We start from the raw sequence: 15,318 nt of genomic DNA on the forward strand, positions 1-15,318 counted from the left end.
CTTAGTTTGTCTCAATAATGCCATAAATTTGTGCACAAGTTTTACATGTTTTTTGTTAGATTGATTCCTAAGATTTGATATCACTATATGTAAGTGTATCTTTCTTAAATTTTATATTCTACCTATTTGTAATTAGAATTTATAAATAAAATTGAGCTTTGCACATTTGGTGACATTCATTGTCATTTGGTCGACATTTGGCAACCTTGCTAAACTCTTAGGAATTCCAATAGTTGTACAAGGCTTAGCAATCTGGGACCTGCAGGCTAAACCGAACCCAAGGCCTGTATTTGTGAGTTATGAATGGTTCTTATTTTTTTATGGCTATAAAAGTAAAAACAAACCAAAAAAAAAAAAAACCAACAAAACCAAAGAGTATTTGTAAAACAGTGTGTGGCCTGCAAGGCTTAAAAGAGTTACGTGAAAAAAGCAAACAATGCAGCAATTTATCTTTAAATTATCACAGGTGATTGGCACACAGGGAGGGTATTTGTAAATTCTCTTAAGAAGCTCCTAAGATTTGCATCTCTCTGATTTAATTTTTTAAAAAAGTTCCTAAGATAACATGCATTTTCTCATTTCAGCAGTTTTTTCACTTTTTTTTTTTTTTTGCAGTTTTTGACCAGGGCTGGGTTTGAACCTGCCACCTCTGGCATATGGGGCCAGCGCCCTACCCCTCTGAGCCACAGGCACCGCCCAGTTTTTTCATTTTTAATCAGTTCTATACTATTAACGATTTTCTATCACTCAGTATCCTCTCCTTTTGCTCCAGTTAAAAATCTATGTATAGATTTTCTTCAAACTAACATTCAGCTACCCTGTCGAGCCCAGTTTCAAAAATTATGTGACAAAACTGTATCAACAAGCTTAAAACTGTGCCCTGCAGGCAGAAATAACAAGGAGGAAATGCATGTATTTGTTAGGTAAAATTTATTAAACATGTAATGGCGACTCTTGGAAACCCACAACAGTACTTTCGCGTTTTTCTGTTACTCCTATAGATACTGAGGGTAACAGACAGCCTTACTTTAGGAAGTATCTGCATTGTTAAGCTGCATTTGCTCTGGGCATACAAGGCGTTTCCTACCCAGCATGGTCTCACTCTTGTAAAAGAATTCATCTGTTGCCAGCGTGGCTCACTCGTTTTTTTTTTTTTTTTTTTAAGACACTAGTATTTTAAAAGCCCTTTTGTGTGACTTAGTCCCATTTTAGAATCCCCTTATAAAGTTTGACAGATGACTCTGGATATTCAGCCAGGAGTGTTGTATCAAAAACTTGCTTGAATTTATCTAAAAATTCATAATCTGTGCTGAACCGGAACTTGTTTGCCCAAAGCAGCACTGTCCCAGGCTGGGAAAAGTACACCATGGTGGCAAGCAGCTTGTCCAGGAAGTAGTGGTGGTAGACCACGTCCGAGGCCAGGACGTAGTCGTAGTAAAAGGCTGACTTGGGGAAGTTCTGCTCCAGATCTTCCCCCCACACCAGCTCCTTCACTTCAGGCAGATGTGCTGTGCATTTTAGTGTATTTTTTAAAAGATTGTATTCAAGGTTTCCCAAGACATCAGGCAGATCTGTTGCTGTGACTTGAGCTCCTAAGAGAAAAAGAAAAATTGTAATAATTTCCTAGAAACATTCGGGCAACCACAGGGCCATCTGCAAAGTGTCCAGTCACAGGTAGTTTGTGCTTCATGTTACTTGGCTGGATACTTTCCAGACAGCCCTCACATACTCCGAAACATGAGAATAGTACTAGATTTCTCAGCCCTGGCCGCCTTGGCAGGTAGGCTAAACATGTTTGGCATAATTTGGGCTGGATAGTTCTTCCTTGGGGGTGGTTCAGTCCTGTGCACTGTGAGGGGATTAACAGACCCCCTTGCTATTCACCCGCTGGAGATGGGGAGCGTCTCTGCTCACCCCACCCTGGTCACGGCCATGGGCAGAGATCAGAGTTGGGCCTCTGGATGCTCACCCCCAACACGTGGAAGCTGGGGGGCCTGGGGACGTCCATGAACTATGAACTTACTCTATGGCTCAGTTATCTTTTTTGCTATTGTTGGGACAAAGTCTCACTCCATCGACCAGTGTGCTGTGGCATCATAGCTCACAACAGCTTCAGACTCTTGGGCTCCAGTGATCCTCCTGCCTCAGCCACCCAAGTACCTAGAACTACAGCCGCCCACCACCATGCCCAGCTAGGTTTTTCTTTTAATTTTTTGTGGAGATAGGAGTCTTAACTGTTGGTCAAGCAAATCTCAACCTCCTGAGTTCAAGCAATCTTCCTGCCTCAGCTTCCCAGAGTGCTAGGATTGCAGGCACAAGCCACTGCTCCAGGCAGACTCAGTTATTCTGTCTCTCTGGATTACAGTAGTAATCCTGCTGCATGATTTGGGGGAGGGTCACTGGGTGAAGTCGTGGCTGAGTGTCTTCACCATGGCCTGTCATATAGGAAGCACGTGCTGTCATGCTGTCACAGGAAGGATCTTTTGAAACAAGGTCAAGAATAAACAAACCTAAAATGCTGGCCGCGATGGAAACGAGACCTGGTCCGGCACCAATTTCAAGTATTTTAGCATCTTGAAAATTCAGTTCATCTGTATGTTCTTCCAAATACTGACACAAAGCCATAGCCTAGAAAACATTTACAACAGTCTTCATTCACCTGGGCATTGGAACACTGGAGACCAGCCATGAGCCCTCCACCACCTCAAGTGAAATACTAAAATACATGTTACTTAACACTTTCATTGTATTTATTTGTTTATTTTTATCAAATGTATTTGTATACATTCAATGCCATATTTAGACATCCAGAATATAAAAGTTATTATTTTTTTTTGAGACAGAGCCTCAAGCTGTCCCCCTGGGTAGAGTGCGGTGGCATCAAAGCTCACAGCAACCCCCAACTGCTGGGCTCAATCGAGTCTCCTGCTTCAGCCTCCCAAGTAGCTGGGACCACAGGCGCCCACCACAACGCCAGTTGTTTTTTGGTTGCAGCCATCATTGTTGTTTGGCGGGCTGGGCTGGATTCAAATCCGCCACCTTAGGTGTATGTGGCTGGTGCCTTAGCCACTTGAGCCACAGGTGCCAAGCCCAGAAGATAAAAGTTATAATAAACTAGCTAGGTGTGGTGGTTCACACCTGTAATCCCAGCACTGTGGGAGGCTGAGGAGGGAGAATCACTGGAGCTCAGGAGTTCGAGACTCCCCTAAGTGAAAGTGAGACCCCCGACTCATGAAAAAAATGGAAAAACCCAGCTGGGCACCACAATAAGCACCTGTAGTCCAAGCAGCGTCTGGAGGCTGAGGCAGTGGGATGCCCACAAGCCAGAGTCTGAGATTGCAGTGAGCTACCAAGCCACTGCACTCTGCTCAGGGGCACAGGGTGGGACTCTGTCTCAAAAACAACAACAACAAAAGTTATAATAAACTGCATCTGAGGAAGTAGAGAAAGACTCATTAGATTGCCTACGACAGATCTGACAGATCTCCAAGTATGAAGGTCAGCAGATCAGCTCAGCTTTTGAAGTGTTGGACTAAAAAACAACCACTTCTTCCCCTAGTTTCATCATATTGGGTCTCCAGCTGCTTTAAGAATGTTGGAAAAACTTAAACACCTCTCTGCCAACTCCTTTATCAAAATTTAGATTGGTTACAAGTTTGTCTCCTGTAAGGGACAACTAGGCAGTTATTTTCTTTTGCCTGTCTTCATTCAGCAGGTGTGGGGTGAGACTTAAGACCCGCAGTGTCTTTCTCACCAAGCCCCCGTGGTGCTGTCTGCTGGCCCATGGTCCACACTTTGAGAAATAGCAAGGAAATTCTCTGTAAAGTCTTATCTATGAATCAATGCAGGTGGACTTCTGTACAGGAAACTGAATGTCCCTTTCTCTCTTTATTCACTCTCTCCTGCCTCCAAAAGGGTATTCGGTCTGCACAGATTCATGAGGTTTAACATTTATGCCAGCGAGGCCCAGCCAGCCATGGCCCGGAGTAGACCAGTTGTGAAGAGTTCCACATGAGGAAGCGACCTAAATTTGAGTGTAAATACCCTAGAGTTGGGACTGTGGACATAGAATTATTTTTTAATGAGTTGAACAATTTGCTTATACACTGAGGCCCCGACTAGAGATCCGCCCACATTTTTCTCTGGGCTCCTCTTTCTATTTTGGAGCCAGATTGGCGTGCGGGGCAGCCAGGGCCTGACCCGTAAGTCACTTCATCCCATCCTCATCTGTTCACATTGAACAGGGGTGTGCAAAGGTGAGCGTGACGGTCACCTTACTGTCCCGGAACTCAGTGGCAGGGCTGGGGAGGCACATAAATCAGTGAGAAGCTGCATTCCTGGGAGGTTAGTGGTGTAAAGGTGGGTACTACGGGTACCAGTTACGGGGGTGGGGGCGGGGCAAGGGAGCCAGTGGGGAGTCAGGCCAACTTCCTGGGGCCTGGGAGAAGTGAGCCTGGCGTCCTAGCAGGAGAGGAGCTGATGACAAGGGAGGCATCCCAGGCCAGGCAGCAGGTGTGACGTCGCGCCATCTGCAGAACAATGTGGCAAGGAGCTCCAGGACCAGAGGGAGTTTGAAGAAGTTCTTTGGTTCTTGAGGAGAGCGGATAAGTACTCACTGTGGGGGTGCTCCATATTAGGGAGAGAGGGCCACCTAGAGCAGTCCAGAGGACAAGTGACTTCCTGGGGATGGTTGCAGGCATCCCTCCTTCCCAGCCTTGGTGCCGTGTCTTCTAAGCCTTTCCCAGGAGCAGCCACATCTTTTGACATTGGGAATAAACCCCGTAGTCCTATCAGCAAAGCCCAGGTGATCTTTTCACAGAACTGCACTTGAAGTCCCATGGGAAGAGGGTGTTTTCCCATGTGTACCCTCGTGCACTTCCAGGAAACAGGTTCCAAGGGCAGCCAGCGTTGGGTGCGTGAAAGGCTGCCTCCTCGGTGAGAAGAAAACTGTCGAGTGGACAAATACCTTCTCCCCACTTGGGCTGACCTGCTCTGCTGCGACACACACAGCTCGACAGCTGCCATGGGAAGCTGTGGAGTCACTTGGTGGTTTTCAGATTTGGTATTAAGGCAGAGAAAAGCTTTTGTTTGAAGGAACTGAGACTTGTATGCATAAGGTGTGAAAATCCAGCCTTCTCATTTGGAAGCGGGGAGCCTTCAGAGCCTCCAGCCCTCCGGCTCCTCCCCCCCATCCCCAGACCTCCTAAGCAGCTCTTCATTTCATTCTCACGACCTGATTTCATCCCCACAGCTCTGACAACCATGTGAGGAACTAGACATCACCACTGCTCCACGTTTTAAATACAGAAACGCAGGCAGATGGAGGGAAGTGAGTATTGCTGACCATACGGCGTGGACATAGCGGGATTTCTAACTCTTAAATCCAGACGATTTCCCCTATGCCAGTGCCATTCTTTCAGAGGAATTGCAGAGGTAATATGAGATGAAGTAATGCTTCCTAAAAGTTTCTTTTAAAATATCCACCCTCTGAAAAAATGAAGGTCCAGAGGTCAGTGGGTACGGCCCGAAGAGGCCCAATCGCTAAATTCCTGACGGTTTTGCTCAACCCTTCAGATGGATTTGGCATGCTAATTCCTGATATAGTCAAGTTTGTTTAACATAAAAGTAATTTTTTCAAGAAACAGCTTAAAGCCAAAACAGTGCTTCTCGAAAAAATACCGTTTGCTGGTTCCAAGCACACCTCCCCCACCCACCTGCAGGGCAACTGAACTTCAGTTTGAGACACAGAATGTTCCAGCACTTAATAGATTGTTCAGGCAACACATAACAAAACTGATGCTTCCCAAAATCCTGACATCACAAATGTTAATGATTCTCTCACCCCCGGCCACACCACTGCTCCGTAGCTCTCTATGGATTCTTGAATGACGATCTTCTTGCCTGCAAACCGGTAACACTCCTGAGTGTAGCTGGCATAATCTGTAGGAACAAATTTCTGGAGGCTATGAAGAGTTGATTCTATTCTGTTAGAACCTGTGAAACAGAAAAATAAAATGGGTTTCACAACTTGTTGATTCAGGGCAAATAGACACTTGGCACAGTTGATGGGGGTTGGTTGTTCCGTACACAGGGGTGTGATGCTGTCAATGGTAATGGCTGCAAATGGGCAGGAAAAAGAATTATGTAGGACGTTGGTGACAGGAGATTCACGGGGGCATTTTAATAACACAACAAAGTGCCCACACAAGCCCTGGGCCCGTCCGTAGTTTAGGAGAGGACAGAAGAGTGGCTCCCTCCCCACTCTGCTTTGCCTGCGGGAAGAAACTGGCTTCCCAGCAAACTAGCACAAAGGAGCTCTCCGGGAAGGAAGGAACTAGGTGAACAGGGACCTGGCTATTTTTTAGGTCCTGAAGTGATGTAACATTCCCTTTTGTTGGCTGAAGCATGTTCCTTAAATCCTTCCCACAATTGCTCCTCAAAAGGAACAGGCCACCCAGAGCCCAGCCAGCTCTAGAGACAGGCTGGCGGGGGAGTGGGGGCTGTCAGAGGAGCTCCGGCTATTAAGTTACTAATGCTTTAAATACTCCTCTAAACCCAGGGCCCGCTCTAGCAGCTCTAAAATGTCATATCAAACGAGAGGTAAAGAGCACCTGATCAGGGCAGATGTTCAAAATCGCCGTAGGCTTTCCAGAGTGTTTAAGGATAGAGTGGTGGGGGGCTGTCGGGAGGGGGATGCTGGGTGCACAGTTAGTAGCCATGAGGAGCAGAGGAAGAGGCGTGGGTACCGGCAGTGGGAAAGAAGGAACAGTGCAGTTTGGGAAAGTAGGTTTTCTCTGCATGAAACCTACTTTTGTTGCCTGGGCTATAACTGGAAAATGACTAACTGGGGCTGGAACATGGGCTTTGAGGAAAAGCTGCAAGGAGCATGCCAACGTTCCCGTGCTCGAATCAGAACTGTGCTCTCTGGAGAGGTGGGCCTGGGGCAGGGGCGACCAGTACAGCAAAGGGAGTGGGCCTGGGAAGAAATCTACTGAGCAGTGTGTCCCTCGGGGGCAGGGGCAGCCCCTCCAAGCTGCTTCCTGGGGTCACTCAGCCCATTGTGCCCCAGAGCAGGTCTGTGCTGCTGGTCTGAAGACCACTCGGGACAGGCTCACAGTAAGTACAGAAATGGGAAGTATTTAGGAATGTTCACAGTAATTGGACTCTGTCTGTTGAATCTAATTACTGAAAGCATGGGGCTTGTATTATATGTATGTATTTTCCTTTTGTTTTTCTTGAAATTCATTTTTTGTTGTATATGACAAACGTATCAGCATGCCGCACACTAGGAAATGACCCTTGACCACAGTGTGAGTGAAGTGACGCTTGTGTAAAGTAGCGTAAGGGACACACTTGGCTCTTCTGGTATTATTTTTGGCCACAGGTTCTGATTTAGTATGTTCACCACTTAAAGCAGAATTCTCTGCCCTGACCAAAATGGTGATCTTCCCAATATCTGAGACTTCACCAAACTTTCAAGAATCTGCCAATAATTCGCAGCCTTTTCAGTCCTGAGACTGTCCCCGACTGTCCCATCCTCTGGTGGGAATTTGTAGGGAGGCTGCAGGGAAGGGAGGGAGACCTATAAACTTCACCTGCCTCCCACAACGGGACGCCACTGGCGTTTAGCACAGGGAACCCAGTATTTACACCCCAGTAAAAAGGCCCTCGCTTCTACCTCGGAGCTGAGAGGCTGACTCTGAATTCTGGTTGGGAGGCATAAGAAGGCAAGGGCGTAGAAGCGGGGTGCTGATGAAAGTTTCACAACCAATTGGGAGGTGGGGGTGTCAGGGAAGAGCACTGGTTTTATAGGATTTGACAGGTGCCCTGGTGCAAATACCACCACCAGCACGACATTGCTGGCCACAGATGTACAATAGCACGTGGACACAGCAGACGTTAAGTCATCTCAAGGGCATAGAATCCTAAGTGATCGCTTTTGATTACTTACAACCTTAGGTTTTTACCATACCTTGGTCTTTAATATAAGCTATTTAATGATAAGGTTATATAACTCAAACTTTAATAATAGCTATGTTTAACATTTGAAATTCAGGCACCAGTGCACGCCACCTCCAGCATACCCCGGGGTGGGTGACTCAGAGTGGCAGGGACACACCAGCCGGCCGCACCCCTTCCCGCCTGCCGGCGCCTGGGCCATGCCTTCTGCCATCCTCTCAGGTATCATCCTTTGGGGACTTATTTTTATCTCAAGGAAAAGTTGACGGACTTATCTGAAGGAAAAGTTGGCCGACTGATTTCAGTGGCTCATCATTTGCCAGGTGGATAAACTGACAAATATAAAGTGAGACAGTTAAACTTCCCTGATGACATATGCAAAGAACCCTGGACACGTGAATGTTCTCTCACAGACTCTTCAAAGTTCCACAAAGACAGAGAAATTTGTGTGTACTGAACTGTGTCTGCCTTCATTCTGGCTGTGTTGGCCTAACAGTTTCAGAGAGAACATGTTTTAAAGAGATCAGATTTTAGAGATAAAGGAGAGTTACATTTTTATGTAAACAATTCAGTAAAATAACATCCTCATTTAATAGAATTAATATACTTTTACCACTTAAAGTGATTGTAAGCATTTTAAATGCTGTACCTTGACTTTCATTATGACATTTGTTATATCTATTATTTATTTACCACTGAATCCATGCCCAGAAATGCAACCCTAAACCGTTAAATTGTCCTAATGGGAAGATACACTTTGATTTACAAAGATCCACAACATTCCTGGCAGCTTATCCTGAATGCATTTAAGCGAAAAGCAAAAATGAATCTAGTTTTTGTTAAGTTCTTGTTACAAAAAACATGGCTATTTTAGATTTACACACTAATTCAAACAAATTTGTGGTCTCTGGTAAGTAAATAATGAAAGAACAGAGATTACTTTTAATGCTGTGTTTAGGATCAGGCAAATGTCTGTTTCTACTAAGCTTCATTATAGCAAAAATCTAGAGTTAAAAGAAAATGGAGACTCCTGTCACTGAAGTTAACTTGAAAACAACATCACCAGGAAAGCAACTGAAGAAAATGGTTGAGGTGATGAGAAAGGGATTACCTCCTGGGGGTCCCCCGACGCCATCTTTCTGGAGTCCCTCCTCCTCCTTGGGCACCACCCAACCAGCTGCCGAGCTGGGCTCCTGCCCCAGGCACCCGGGCTGCTGCACGGAGCTCAGACACACATCCATAGCCGGAGCCTGCGGGAGGAAGAACTGGGCAAGACACGAGTCACTGGGCTCAAGTCAAGTCTGACATTCCTGGAGGGCTCCAAAGGGTGCCACCTGCTTTTCACTTAGTTTCCTGGGTGAGCAAAGCCGCCACCCCGGGAGCTGCCATCCTGGTTTCGCAGAACAAAGTACAGGGAGACCTGGAAACATTTCCAAACCCACATGCATGAAGAAATGCAGAACCGGCACTGGCGGCCAGACCGGGCCCCACAGGCTCAGGAGGCAAGGGTTTGTAGTCTTGCAAATGGATTCTTTGCCATCCCGCTGCCACCCACACCTCCTATCACTAAGTTCTGGGAACGTAAAATTTATTTCTAGTTACTTTGGAACTGAACCTCAACAACAAATGTCTGCCCAGACTGCACACCACTGGGGGTACTTGTGCATGGAGGGGTTAGTGACATCGTGGATGAGCAGAGCGGGATTTGGAACAAACCCGAGCTGCCCTCCTGTCACCTGTGGCTCTATGAGACTACAGAGCATGGGGCAGCTGGAGGTGGACCTGACGCCCTCCCTGACACCTGACAACTCACTTAATCTCCTCAGCGCCCATTTCCTCAGCAGCAGAAAGGGAATAATAATAACTGCCTGTCTCATCCCGTAAGACTCAAAAGAGCGAAAATGTGGTTATTTATTAAAGCAGGAGGAAAATGATGCCTGATTTGGAATGGGAGACCTGGCTACAGGGATCACTGATCATGCCTGACTCCTGAAGACTTGCCACCACCTCGGCGCTGAGCTGTTCAGCGCATTAAGAGCCGTCACTGGACCCTCCCAACAGACAACCCCAGGAAGCAGGCGTCTTGTCTCAAATGAGAGACAGACACTTGGGCACAGAGAGATTTAACAACCAGCTTAGCTCATCTGGATAGACCCACACTGTTAATAATGTCTAAACATTAATCATTAAAACATTTCTTCATTATCTCTTTAAAAAAAAGAAAGAAAAACAAGATCAGACACAGTGGGCAGGTGACAGAGCCAAGAGTGAAGCTGGGACGTCCACGGGCAGGACGCAGCCTGGGGCCCTGGTTCCTCATTGGTTTTCCTTGGCTTGTTTGCCCTAAAATTACTTGTAGTATTTAGTGGACTCGAAGTCAAACCTGTCACAGTGACATTTTCTGGTCTTTTTTCTTCTTTTACAAAATGTAAATGCTTATGTTCCTTGGAAAGTGGCCCCCGTCACATTGTTTCAGCCAACTGAGGGTGACAACTGGACAGGCCAGCTGTGCCATTGCTAACTGGCTCACTGAAGTCCAATGCTAACCAGATAGTCAGGCCCCCACTTGGTGGCCCTCCTTGAACAAACAAAGCACCAGAAAGACACCAGCCCTGCCGCCACCCCAGGGTGCCTAGAATCCCACTGCACACCTGGGGAGGTTGCCTGCTGTTCACATCTCTACACAACAGATTCCAAAGAAATGAGACTGTTGTGGGTGTAATATGGCATTTCCATTGGCTCTAGAATCACACATTCACCCCAATTTTCCAACTCACCAAACCAGAGTCCTGCTCGCCCAGCCTGTGTCCACAGGACATTTTTTTCTCCTGCAGATACTTACTTGCTCCTTCTCTTCCGCTTTCCCACAACACCAGGAAGTTAATTGCTGTCCCTAAAAGATAGCAGAGGGGTCCTTGAAAAGTCCATAGGGGTCCTCAGTTAGATGCCTCAGCAGTGTGGTGAGGAACCTGCGTTTCCGTCTCGGCTCCGCCTTGTACACTTTATGGTGAAAATATAGATAATGGTGACACCTCCTTTGTATGGTGGTTGGGGGAGAAGTGAGGTGACCTGAGCAAAGCCTGCACCTGCAGCAGCCGCTGTGGTTCACACCCCCAAAGCTGCAAAGCGCAGTGTGACACTGTGGAATTCCAACCCAGCACCACGGGAGGCTGCATATTAAATCTAACGCACATCTTCATTTTGCGTTCAAATACCAGGTGATACTTTTCCTCATGAAATGAGGTGACTTCCTCCCCATCTTTGTAGCTGGGGAGAAATTAATTTTTTCCAAATACAGCTGTGCATGAAAGGCAATCTACTGAGTGCCTGTTATTAGTTCAACACCATCATGCCATCTACATCCCGTGTTAGTGTTTAATACGGACTTCAGAAAGTCTGTCTGTTAAATGACTCCTTGTTAGCAGCCTCAAAATACTTTCAAACCATTAGTGTAAACATGTCTTTACCTTGTGCAGCAGAGGACAGTGGAGGTTTCTGTGCACCTTTCTTCCCCAGTGTTTTATAGGGGCCCACACCTGGGAGGATTAGCATTTTAGGAACAAAAGCCAGCCAGTGGGAGTCCAAGTTATTTAGGGTAGCATTATGCACCAGTACTCACAGACTCATAGTTTGCTAGAATTCTCTCTCTCTCTCTTTCTCACACACACACAATCCTGGCAATGTGAAATGGAATTGCCCTCAAAAGATCCAGAAATACCATCCCCGCAGTACAGAGGCGGCCCCCGGGGTGTCTAGTTGCTGTGGCATGGTCTGATGTGTACACTTCTCTTCACTCTAAAAAGAAGTGGGGGTTGGGTAGTCGGGGTTTTGCACGGACCCACAAACTCCTGTGCCACCGGGAGGATGTGTGTGCCCAGCCTCTGCCTAAGACGCTGATCCTGGCAGCCAGAAATAACACCAGAGGGTGTACTTTTGGAAGGAAGAAAGGGGAAGAGACTGTCTATGCATAAGAAGGGATGTGAGTCAAAGGCTTAAAATGACAGATAGGGTGTTTGGGAGAAGGAGCAGGAACAGGAAATCAGAGAGACTCTTCCAAAAAAAAGGAAGCCATTGTAATTTATTCACTTGAAATAAGGGACAGTTGAAAGGGATGGAGGAAAATTATTTGCTCATTTATGAAGCTTAGAAACTCTTCAAATAGAAGCTAAGGGATATAATGTAAAGGCTTAGGCAAGTGGGAAGTAATCATTTATGGTTATTTTACCAGTGAGCTGAAGGAATGGTGTTTTGGCTCCAGGAGACATACATGCCTATTTTTATGTTTTCAATCCACCTTTGGTACTTGCTTCTCTGCTGTCACCATTCTTCGTTCTCCATATCAGTTTCTTTTCACTTAGGATTTTTATCTGGATGTGCTATGGTCCCGTAACTATTAAATCCGCCCCCGTCCTTATATGAAGGGAGTTTTTTCAACTCTATCATTCTAATGCTCTCCTGGTCCCAAAATCTATAGTAAAAAGATAGTTATTACTACAAATCTATTAATAACTTTTAAAAACTGATTGCAACATATATGAGTATTTGCATGTATATACTTACACATAGACACGCACACACATACACGTCTATTCATCCTACAAGCTTTAAAATGAAGAATAGGACAAAGGAAAAAATTTAAATCTTATTTAGCTCCACTATCTAAAGAAATAAACCTAGTTAACATTTTTTTGACATCAACTTCTAGGCTTTTTTTTTTTTGTATAAACTTTAAAAATAGTATTTTACTGAAAACATGTACTTCTTTGGCCTAGTATTGTATTATTTTAAGAGCTTCCTTCAATGCATTCTTCAAAAGTCATCTTTTAGGTAGCTGCCATAGGAGATAAATGAGAACTCTATTGTCTGGAGCTGGACCAGAAGTTCTGGAAGCTTTAAAATTCATGAACTCTAGGCTGCTAGAAATTCGAGTTCAAACCATTCAGTGGGAACCTAGAAGAGGGGACCTGTCCCTTGCCATGTCATAGCACATAGTAGGTGTTATAGCTGCTGAATGTGTCCTTGAGTGTGAACCCCTGAGGGCCTGAGCGGCCACATGGGAAGATCCAAGAGGTGCAGAGAGGGCCCAACAGGGAAGGGACAAGGCAGGGACACAGGAGTTGTTTTCAAATAGTTGAAGTGCCAGCCTGTGAAGGAGGATTAGGCCCTCTGCATGGCCCTGGAAGGCACACCGATGAAGTCAGTTCCCAGGAAGCAGATTTGGGTTCAGTAGGAAAGAACTTTCTAACAAATAGAGCAATGGAACAACTGATCTCCAGAAGCCTAGATAATGGAAAGTGGGCTGGGTTTGGAGTCAGGAGACACCAGATTGACTCAAAGGCTTATATGGGTCGATAAAAAGGCTGTGTCTGTGCTGTCACTCTGGCCCTCTCCATCAGCTCGGGCAGGCCATGGAGCTGCTTCTGACTGAGGCTGGCTCTGTCTCTGGCTGTGGTTCTCATAGGGGAATCCTCCTGTCACCCAAGGGGACAATTGGCAATTAGGGGGAGCAATAGAGTGTTGCTTGCACACAGTGCACAGAGGTCAGAGATGCCTCTAAACACCCTGCCCTGCACAGGACAGCCTCCCACAGCCGAGTCACCAGCCCACAGTGCCACACCCTGCCCTGCACAGGACAGCCTCCCATACCCTCACCAGCCCACAGTGCCACACCCTGCCCTACACAGGACGGCCTCCCACAGCCGAGAGTCAGCAGCCCACAGTGCCAAAGAGCCCACAGAGTCCACGGTGCCCATGATGCCCACAGGGTCCACACTGCCCACAGTGTCCATGGTGCTCACAGAGCCCACAGTGCTCGCAGGGGCCACACTGCCCACAGGGTCCACGGTCCACCCAGTGTCCATGGTGTCTGTGGCACCCATGTTGCCCGCGATGCCAGTGGTGTCCACAGTACCCACCCTGCTGAGGTTGAACCCTGGGCAAGCTGATGGGTCAGAGTTGTGATGCAGCATAAATTCTAAGTACCATCCTCAGTGTGCACTAGCCGGTGCCTCCTCTGCCTCCCAGTCTCTTCTTCTATAAAATGGAGGTGGATTCACATTTACAGGGGGCTTAGCACCCAGGCAGTGCTGAGCTGTGATGCAGCATAAATTCTAAGTACCATCCTCAGTGTGCACTAGCCGGGTGCCTCCTCTGTCTCCCAGTCTCCTCCTCTATAAAATGGAGGTGGATTCACATTTACAGGGGGCTTAGCACCCAGGCAGTGCTGAGCTGTGCCTTCCAAACATCCTAGCACCCTCTGCCTTACTGAGTGTGGCTTCTCCAAGAAGCAGACACAATGACAAGAATTTGAGTGAAAGTTTTTCATTTGGGAAAAATGAGCAACACAGCAAGGGGCATGGACGAAATCCAGGAAAAGGCCACAGCCAGGTAAGGGCCTGGTGTGCCGGTGGCAACCGCAGGAGGTAACAGCAGCTCAAACCCAGGGCAGACTCAGGGAAATGGGGCAAAACACACACTTTGAAATTATCCCATTCCAGGCATGGAGAGCTTCTGGAGTATTTTTATAGCAGGACCCCAGGCACAAATGCAGAGACTAACAACTGGGACACTCAGATGCATCTGCCAGATTCAAGTGCAGCCATGACCCATGACTGCATCTGCTACAGCCCCATAAAATGATGTTGTTCCTTTACAGAATGATGAGAGTAAGTGAAACTTTCTATATCTGAAAGGATATGGCATAGTACCTGGTGCCTAGAAGGTCATGGAAAATAAATCTCTCATGTTCTATTTCGTGCCAGTCACTCGGAGGGCTGAATCAGCAGGGTTCTTCAGAAGGATTCTGGATCTCCCAGTGAATCACACAGAAAAGCTGAGAACCAGACCTTGAGAAATGAAGGACCCGGGGCTGCTCTGGTTCCAGAGATCTCAGCGGTACAAGTTCATGGACTGTGTCTTTGAACATGGCTATTGGAGGCCTCAGCCCCAGCCACCATCACCCCTATGTGTCTGTGATGCAGATCCAGGGTCTTAGGAAGAAGATTCTGGCTGGTCTACCTCTGTGGCAAGCTTATCCCTGTTGTCAGGGCTGGGAGGTGTGAGAAGCATCTGGCGAATGATGAGGCAGGCTGGGGCTCAAAGAGGGACAGCGGGGCCCTAGACGGCAAAAGTTGGGTGTGGCCCTCCTCCCTTTCCTGGGTACCCCATGCACACATGATTTCTTATTTCCAGAAATACAATTTCTGCACAACTGAAGATGACCTAACATCCCATTCAGCTATGGCAACCAGGGGGGAATGGAGCTGCTCTTCCCTAAGTCCAAACCACTTGGTGATGGCCATTTCTCCCGGGTTCCATCACTTTTCTTCAATGGGCACGTTGATTCCAGCTGACCGTGGA

At 46.9% G+C, this 15,318-nt stretch overlaps 1 protein-coding gene across 1 annotated transcript; it reads right to left on the bottom strand.

The window, feature by feature from the left end:
• Positions 1 to 929: 929 nt before the first annotated feature.
• Positions 930 to 13,838, bottom strand: METTL21C (methyltransferase like 21C). The gene is made up of 6 exons (XM_003789608.3): positions 13,695 to 13,838; positions 10,802 to 10,852; positions 9,071 to 9,209; positions 5,843 to 5,994; positions 2,511 to 2,628; positions 930 to 1,592 (listed from the first exon to the last, which is right to left on the bottom strand). Exons 1-6 carry the CDS (start codon positions 13,836 to 13,838, stop codon positions 1,198 to 1,200), a joined length of 999 nt encoding a protein of 332 aa, XP_003789656.2. The 3' UTR covers positions 930 to 1,197.
• Positions 13,839 to 15,318: the final 1,480 nt, after the last annotated feature.

The sequence above is a fragment of the Otolemur garnettii genome, unplaced genomic scaffold (genome assembly GCF_000181295.1).
Source record: "Otolemur garnettii isolate 467f Iridium unplaced genomic scaffold, OtoGar3 scaffold00034, whole genome shotgun sequence".
Lineage (NCBI taxonomy): Eukaryota > Metazoa > Chordata > Mammalia > Primates > Galagidae > Otolemur > Otolemur garnettii.